Source organism: Vanessa atalanta, chromosome 12, assembly GCF_905147765.1.
Source record: "Vanessa atalanta chromosome 12, ilVanAtal1.2, whole genome shotgun sequence".
Classification (NCBI taxonomy): Eukaryota; Metazoa; Arthropoda; class Insecta; order Lepidoptera; family Nymphalidae; genus Vanessa; species Vanessa atalanta.
The window spans coordinates 7410057-7419901 of record NC_061882.1 but is presented as its reverse complement, the minus strand read 5'-3'; the positions used below and the strand labels follow the sequence as shown (position 1 = coordinate 7419901).

The window sequence follows — 9845 nt, the reverse complement described above, 5'->3', positions numbered from 1 at the left end:
AGTTTAAATGATCGTGTTTTTTTTAAATACAAGCACCTGTACAACAAAGCAATTTTATTGAATTCTATTCCGTTTTGCAATATTTTAAATCAAAGTCAGAGTAAACACATTTTTATCAAACTTTTTAATGAATATTTATTTGAAGATTTAATTTTAAGATAATTAATAAAATAAAAGATAAATTTGAATAAAGTTTATTTATTAAAACCTTAGACTACACAAAAGTATATTACTAGACTCCATTTTTATAGTTTGATCTAGATTCTGACGTAGATCACTCAAACAAACAAATATGTGCCTTTGACATAAACATGAAAGTTATTTCAACAAGTATTGTACTTAACTTTAAACTCTAACATATAGTATTACATTCATTTTACACTTAGCTTATCACCAAAAGGCGTAAACTAATGTTTATGATTGACAGTTTCCAAAAACTGAAAATAACATAAATTGCTCATACACAACTCAAATAGCACGAATTAATCATGTACAAATTTTGTGAATTGTACCTAATTAATATTTTATTCAAAAGATTACTAAATGTTATAAAAATATTATAATATACCTAACTTTTAATATATTACACATCGGATCCAACAATACATAATTCAATTTAAATTTACAATCATAATCCTTATCCTATTTGCTATGCAGTATTGCATATTATGATATTTGTTTGAATGAAAAATTCAGATATAGTTCAGCACAGCATCCTTAGAAGTTCAGTTCACACTCTATTATTTACACTGTCACCTACACACGTACGTTCTGAACGTCAGTATAATTTCTATTAGCTTTCAGTAACTTTATTATATTTTAAATAAAAAATAATAAATCACAATAAATTTGTGTACATAATTGTACAATTTTCAAACCTATTGATAACATAACTGTCAAAACTTAATCTATTGCACGTTTTTTTAACAGTTATCATAAAAGGGTAAATTACTAATAAATATTTATCGTGAGATATTATTTAAAAAAAATTAAACTTTTTGAAATAATATACTTAGCTGTTTTCAGATAAATCGCTTACGGATAATTGCATGTTAGGTTGTAAGGGTATTTCAGCAGAAGTTTCAGATGTATCAGAACAAGGCGTAAGTAGTCGTCGAGACCACTGTCCGCTGTCCTCATTCTCAGACTCTCGCACATCAATTGACGAGGGGGAACCTATAGTAGATTCTACGGATGAAACAGTTCTGTCAGCAACATCATCTGTTAAAATTGGCATTGATTTTCCGCCGGCCTCTTCGTCTGTAAGTAGAGGCATAGAAATTGGACCAACCACATGGACATCTGTGTCTTCTGTTGTGGTAAATGTCATTTCTGTATTTGGTGAGGTTAATAAGGATGTTCCATAGTTATTATTGCTCAGTGGATCTGTAGTCTTCGGCGCTATCCGAGGATCAGTAACTGTAATCGGTAATTCCAAAGACGTTGGTACGGTTTGAGGAGTAACACCAATAACAGCTAATCCATCTTCCAAATTAGAAGGCACCGTTGGTTCACTGTCACCTTTTGTTGGAACTTCAACAGGTGTCATTATTGGTTGGTGGAGTGTTGTGCTAGTTTCTGACACACGACAATGAACTGACACATTGGCATTTAGGTCTCTAAAGTCGGGTGCATCATCCCGTGTAGTTTCTGCATGAAAAACATCACTGTTAGCCAAAGCTGCTTCTAAAATATCTCTACGTTCTGGTTGAGGAGCAATTACTGGTAATGGTTCAGCCATAGGTACAAGCTGACTATTTTCAAGAACTAACGGCCGATTGTCTATAACTGTAAATGTTCCATTTTCCTCTACACATAGATAAAACGATCCTGTAGGTCCTCCAAAGTGTTCTCCAGGTACTGCCAGCAATTGTCCATCAGAAAGAGGAGCAGGAGAAGGCTGTGCCGAAAGCTCTGGTTGTGCTAACAATGATTCTTGTCTAGCAATTGCCGTCGATGGTAAGAGCTCTTCAAAATTATCTAAATCAGAAAAGGTGGAGGCGGACGCATTATTTGTTGTACTGGAAACGTTAGGAACCTGAGGAGGTGCAGTTGTATTGGAAAACGGAGCGAGCGCTGGCATTGTTGATATTGGTGCGGGCGCAATAGCTATCTCATGCTTAATTTTTTTTGATGGCGTTGGGGATTCGCTTATTTGCTTTCTCACTCTCTGCTTTTGTAAAGTCGGAACGACTGTTTCTGTAGGAGATATAGTAATAGACTTTTGAACTATTATTTTATTTTCTTGGGGTGGTGTTGGTGTTTTCTGTATTATTTGACCAGTTCTTTGTAAATGTTCAAATTGCGCTGCAGTTAACTGCATTACTGCACCAGATTTTTGTTTTAAAAATATCAAAGGTTCTGATGAATTCTTTTGTATAGCTTGAACAAGTTTTTTGGGTTCTGTTGATAATATTCGTTTCGGTGCTGGCCTTATTTCTGGAAGAGGAGCTATGTTTTGTGATGTTGTAGCAATACGTCCCCCTACTATTAGTTGCCCTTTAGAAGTTATAATAGCGCTTTTTTGTTTGGGCACAATTCGTGTTTGTGTTTTTGTAGACGCCCCTGTTGAAACTAAAGATTTTTGAACTGATCCAGAATTCGATGTAATGCGATGTGTAAACGTTTTAAGTTGTGATAAATTTGGTTGTTTGTTGGGAAACAAAATTTTTTCATGTTCTGGTGTTAAAACTATTCTTGACTGAGCTCCTTCAGCATTTGTTATAATCATTACAGTATTTCCAGGAGTATTAGCACCTGAAATAGATGGTACAAGTTTTGCGGAAACAGGTTTATTTTCAGCTATAGTTGTGGGAGTGTCTGGTCCTTTTCCAACAAGTACGTGAGCTTTTCCAGTTTGTGGGTCAATTACAATTTTTTGTGTTCGACTTGGACGAGGCGAACTCGGCGTTGGCAAGATTATAAACTTTTCTGTTTTTGGAGTATTTTGAGGGGCTGGTTGTATCAATGTTTGGGGTTGTTTAATTTCTTTTATTGTAGGTTCAGATTTTGTCATAATAATTTTTTGTTTACCTGTTGTTTTATCAATCACTAACATGGGCTTGGCACCTCTCAATTTTGATGATTTTGAAAGGATATTGGGAGTTGTAACTTTAGTAACTTCATTATTTGGATTCATAAGTAATGTTTTGATTTCAGCTTTCGGTGTCACTGTACTAATAGGATGTTTCTCATTTTCAACTACTGTTGGTTTCGTTTTTACAAGTTTAGGCGGATTACTAGAATTTGTGATTATATTACCGTCTGACATCACTATTGGCATTTTCTCGATATTTTCTGGGGTTAAAATATCGTCAGAAATTACTATAGGCATCGAATTTATATCAAACAAAGCTTCTTCTTTACTCTTGGTTATCTGCACGGTTTTATTTTCACTTACAAGTGAATTTTGATGAGGTTTTATTTTCTGCAATTTCGATACCGGCTTCGTTATTTTACGGATTTTCGGTTGAATTATAATTGTATTTGTATCTCCAACAGTTTGTGAATCTGTTGTTGTTTGAATTGTATATGTTTGGACCGAAGATCCATCTTGTGTAGTCTTGTTCGAACGAGATAATATAATTTTATCAGGTGTAGTAACTTCAGTGATATTATTTAATAGATTTTTATTAGGTGTAGTACGGCGTATAATTATTTTTTGTTTAGGAGATTCTGGTTTGGATTTTATAGGCGACTTTCCGACATCGAAATTCAAATTTTTTTCTTTTCCAGGAACAATAATTTGTTTTGTGATGGTTTTTTTCGCTGTAGTTAATTTAGGTAAGCATGGTTCCTCTAAGATTCTCAATAGCTTTGATGAATTATTTTCTAATTCTGGAGTTTTACGAGCTGTCACAAGATCTAATTTGCAATCATTTGTTGAATTATTTTGTTCTACATCTAAAGAGCTTACTTTTAATTCATCCTCGTTGACTTTCACACTTACTTTTTTTGGTAAATCTATGTCGGGAATTTTTATATTGTGGTCAATCGTTTCAGACATCTGCACTAATGATTGTGCTGCATTTAAATTTTCACATTTTTCTTGTTCTGTCTCAAAACGTGAATTAATATTTTCATTATTTGAAGCAATGAGAACAGCTGGTGGAACTACTATATTCGCAGAATTACTTATGTCAGCTATAGCAACAGTATCATCTTTCTGCAAATTTAATTCTTCTTTATTATGAATGGGGCTATCTTTTAATGATGTGTCTAGCGTTCCATCTTCATTATGACTTTTAATTGGCACTTTATTCAGAGTTGTTGTTGGTAAATTTATAAGAGCTTCTGCTACTTGTAAATCTGATTCAGATGGAGTATTTTCAATAGGGAAAGTGTCACTAGTTTCATTTGATTCAACTTCTAAGTTGCAATCATGGTTAGATAGTAATTCACTAATCTTAACTTCATTAGTAGTATTTTTTTCGATCTCCACACTTTTACTGTTTGAAGGCTCTGAAATATCAACTTCATCTTGTACATTTTTCGATACTTTACCAACAATTTCTTGTTGTGTCTCAATGGTTATATTTTCGGTTCGGCGATTTTTATCTTCTATATTAGATGACTTATGTAATTCCTCATGCTGTTCATCTATTTTATCGCCTTTGTAATCTATTTCGTTGTAACCATTTACATTATTCGAAATATTATTGTCTTTTATATCATCTTCAAATAAATCTTCAGGAGGATCATCACTTATTACCTTCGTTACTCTATCAGCTTCTCGAGAAACACTTAATAATGCATCAACGGCAGATGCGGTAGATTCGTTCATAAAAGGTTCATAAGGTTTTTGAAGATTACTATCTGGAAATTTTATAATTGGTTCAATATCCTTCTTATTTGAACTTTCCGATATGGTTACCAGTAAAGTATCTTTTTTGTCATTGTTAATTTCTTTTTTAAGATCTTCAATAGTATTATGATCGATAATCTTTTCCTCTGTTTTATCTATTTCATTTATAGAGTCAAGATCAGAATTTATAGAATCTTTATCATTGTTTTCATCATGTTTACTGGTGCAGTTAACATCGCTTTTGGTATCATTTTCCGAATTTAGAATTTCGACATTACGTTCTGTAACATTGCCAGTCACATTTTCAGAAAAATCTGTCAAGTTAAAAGTAGTAATCAAATCATCTTTTGATTTATCCACATTAAACTTTTCTAATTCTCGTAATTGTGCTGCCTCAGCTTTCATTTTTTTAAGTTGTATTTTTGGTGCTAGACGGGCAACTTTAACATTGTCTACTGAAGGTGAAATTCTGATTTCAGGAGAAGAAATTACTTCAGCACCATTCATTTCATTGTCTATAATATCCATTCTCTCCGCGGCATTTAGTTGTTCTGCTACATATTTACCTATTGCATCTTGACTTCTAGAGTGACGACTCCGAAAAAAAGTCTTCGTTTTAAATATTGTTTTTGGAGGTAATGGATCATTTAAATTTTTTTTTTCGTGTACATTTTGTTCTTGTAAATTCTCTTGTATTTTATCTGGGGACTTGACGATCGAAGGTTCCGGAAAATTTTCCTCGACTTTTAAAGGCTCAGGAGCCGATGGTAGCTCAGGAAGAGTAGTTTTATTAAGTAATTCAGCAACTTCTCTTGCCATTTCATCTTCATCAACACTAACGCTTTTAGTGTCCCCCTTTCGTTTTGATGGGTTTTTTACACGAGGTATTTTTCTGCCGATATCGGCTTCGATTGGCCAGTCTTCATCCTCACAGAACTCATATTTTGAATCACTTGATGATTCTGGCTTCTCTGATCCAGATACATCATCAGACTTTTTCTCGATTGGTAACACTACTTCTACAGGGACTTGAGCACTTGGTAATTCTGCTGGTGTTGGTACTGCTGGAGATTCTGCTGCTATGGGAACTTCTGGAGATCCTGCTGTTACCATAGCAGATTCATCTGTGGAATCATCATCACCATCATCCCAATCAGCTAAAAGACTGCTCTTAATTTCCTCATCAGTTTTAAGTTTTTTTACATCAGGAGTAGAGTCCGATTCTGCAGCTCGCTTATTACTAGGGGATTTTTTCGATACTTTTTCTGGTTTTGCCTCTTGCCGTGGCTTTTTTTGTTTATGTGTTTTGCTCGCAAGAGGTGTAGAATTAGGTTGTTTTGTATTTTTCTTTCTAACTGGAGATGGTGTATATGAAGAAAATGTAACACTATGACTTTTGTTATGTAAAATTAAAACATTTAGACGAGTTGTTGTAAATTGACATGCATGACAAGCATATATCCCAGAACTAGACATTGTTGGTGTATTGAATGTGGAAACTGGCTGTTGTTTTTCAGTCTGTTCATTTTTATTTTCTTCAGTTTTTTCAGTCACCTCTAAAGGTTCAGAGCCAGCTCGACTAGTGGAAGGCGTTGAAGCATTCTCATTAGTTTGAACAGGAGTTTTTGACCCTTGAAGCAAGATATGTACCTTGTAGTTTGTTTTTTCTTTAAACTGAAAATAAGTAAAATGAGAAAATTAATAAAAAAATCTGAGTTCATTGTATTCATATTAAATAGTAGATGTCCTTTACCTTTCTCATAGGTGTAGAAAGTTTAGATGAATCTGGAGGCCTTCCCCTTCCACTTTTACCTATTAAGAAAACAATGATGTTAGACAGGAAGATATATCAATTTAATTTAATCAAAATTTTACAGAAAAGGATTATATTTACTAGTTAAAGAAAAAAAATTTACCCTGTTTGTAATAGATTGAATAAATAAAAAAATATGTTGAATATTATCCATGGATAACACAAATACAATGAATAAATGGACTTAGTATTTATTGGCAGGATATATAAAAAATAATTGTTATTTACTGACATACTCTGCAATTAAAATGGTGGAAAAGAGTAACTACTGAGTTTCATGCCGTTTCTTCTACGTAGTACCTACTTTCTGAACTTGTGGTAGCTTTAAATTTAATTCAACAGTGTAACATGATGATTCAAAAGTGCTTTTGGGATCCTACTTGAATACAGAATATTTTGATTTTGTTTACTTTTAAAGTTATTTTTCCACAAGTACAACAATGGTGTGTATTATTGAAATATGTACTACAAGATCTAGTTCCTTATACATTATTCGCAATGCAAATTAGCGCTCACTCCATTTATGACAAGTATCCTAAAGTTTTAATATTATAAGCTAGGTAACAATATTTTTAAGAAATAAAAATAAACTAATTAAAATAACTAATAAAATATATAAATATATTTTAGAGATTTATTTAAACTACTTTTTATAATAGTCCATATTCCCAAATTTATTAAAAAAAAATGAATAACAAATTTTGAATTTATATTCTTACTTTGTTTATTAAAAAAAAAAACAGTTTTCTATAAACAATGTGTTATAATTTTAATCAGTGATATGATTAAAGTTATTTCAGTCAGTTAGTTATGTTAGTGATGAAAGATGAATTAATGTAGATATGAATAACCTTTTTTAATAGAGCCAGGTGATTTCTTTGATGGCTCCCCAAAGAGACCTGCATAACTTTCTTTTTTTGTTTCTTGAAACTCATCTCGTGTGAGAATTTTTATGTCCCCACCTACGGCGGTTTCAGCTCGTATTACATCTTCTGGGAACTTCTCCATATGTCCATGTTTTGTCCTATACATATCTGAAAAACACATAAAAATATATAAAACATTGATTTAAGGAATGCCATAAACTATGAAATTTTAGCTATTAGTTGGTAACTTACATAATCCTTTATTGATGAATTCATTTTTGCGACTGCAGTTATATTTAAAAATACTGCTTAGACTTTTCACATATTCACTAAAACAAATAAAAATAGATTAATTATACTTTTGTTGTTCTCATATAGATCTAATAATAATGGTCAATTTTAAGCAATAGCAAAGAATGTTATAGGATCATTTTAAATGTTAATATTCATGAAATAGTATGAATAGTAGTTAATAAAAACAATTTCTTATTGCAGTTATATGAAAGAAACACATTTAGTGGAATCAGATAAAACATAATAATATGTAAATAAAATCAGTGCAATGGTTTAAAATACACTATGTTAAACAATCATGTATACGATATAATATTAACGTTGCATAGGTTATATTTTGTAAACTTACTATGTATCTTCTTGGAAGAACTTGACAACTGCAATAGGTGGCTTTCGAAATGATGGCAGAACATCGGGTGGTAGCTTCTCAGAGCCCACTACTTCTCCCGGCCACCAGCATGAGCCCAGCTTCACCCATACTATATCTCCGTCTAAATAGTTAATTTCAGTCTGTTCACTCATCACTACTATCTGTTTAGGCAACACGCACGACCATATTTTATTCTATAGTTACTATAGGTCGAAAGGACCTGTTACCATAACATACCAACAACAAAGAAATAGCTTTTCAACTTTGTCACTTCACTTTGTTTAGTCAATTTCAGAAATAAAGTTCGGCAGATTGTATTCTATAATTGTCAAAGTAGTTGCAAAATAGTACTTGTAAATAAATTCACCGACTGCGTACGAAATAATTTCATACGGCACTACAGGTGGTAGCCCTGATTCTTATATTAAATATAATAAATAGGTAACTTTTAATACGAGGATAATAATGAATAATTAAAATTATAAAAAAACTTATATTAAAACAATTTTAATTCAAAAAATAATTACTAGATATTATATAAAAGTTATGAATTTGATAAGCCGGAAATATATAGGAGTACAGCGTCAGCAGCTACCAATATGAAATAACTAATTTGTGGTCAATGTTGCAAGAAACAAACTTTTAAAAAAATATAAATTTGAGTATTATCACTTATAATCAAATTGAGATAAAAACTTATTAACAAATATTTTGAAAAACAATAAATAAATACATCTTGATACTCCCTTTTCTTCTCTACGTTTATTTTAATAATAAAGATTTCCATAGAGATTCCAGTCATGACATGCATTCACATCGGACGCAATATAATCTTTATGATGCTTGTCAATGAGAAGCTCTGGGATGCTACCTATTCATAATTAATATCTAACTTTTGATTTGCCCAACTTGGGGTAGTTGTTGCTCAACAACACAACATGGCCGTAGGTTTTAGGAGTTTATATGTCAACGTGTAAACGCTTTATAAATAATAATGCCATTTTGTGATATTAGTTTTTTTATTTTTAATTAATCTTTTATTTGTAAGAGTTTTTACTATAATTTTAGATTTATGCTCCAATTTAATTAAATGTATAACTTTTAGATACAATTAGCATTTTGACACATATTAAATTTAAAAATTAACAAAAATATTAAAATAATTTGAAAACATCGTAATTATTTTTTTTGTAATACTTTGGCTTTTCATAACTTCTTTTATATTTCAATTTGTTGTTCTCAAAAATAAATTCACTAGAATCCTTAAAAGAATATTATTTATACTTTGATAATACGAAGTGAAAGTCTAAAAGGAATTTTATATATACGATAAGATCGTATGATATTAATTACTGAAATTATTATTAACTTTAAATATGAAATTTCACTTTATTATTAAACTGAGACAGGAAGACTGAGTTACAGAGAAGCTTTACTTTGCACATTAATAATCGTTTTCCAAAATGGCGATTATTATAACATAACCTATATTTTAATTATTTCAGGAAAAAGTAAGTAATAATTTAGATTAGCCGCGTATTGTGTTTGTATATCATTCGAATTTTAGCGATTTTTTAAAATTGAGATATGGTAACTTGCAATGCCTTAGATTATATACCTCGATCATAGCACTCAATCTATGTCTGTGTGTGTGTGTGGAATATATTTATATATATCTTCAGTTAATCAAGTACATAT

At 31.4% G+C, this 9845-nt stretch overlaps 1 protein-coding gene across 1 annotated transcript; it reads right to left on the bottom strand.

Annotated features, from left to right (window-relative positions):
- Positions 1–178: 178 nt before the first annotated feature.
- Positions 179–8527, bottom strand: LOC125067879. The gene is made up of 5 exons (XM_047676774.1): positions 8127–8527; positions 7736–7812; positions 7469–7651; positions 6558–6616; positions 179–6478 (listed from the first exon to the last, which is right to left on the bottom strand). The coding sequence occupies exons 1-5, from the start codon at positions 8297–8299 to the stop codon at positions 1013–1015; spliced, it is 5958 nt and encodes a 1985-aa protein (XP_047532730.1). The 5' UTR covers positions 8300–8527; the 3' UTR covers positions 179–1012.
- Positions 8528–9845: the final 1318 nt, after the last annotated feature.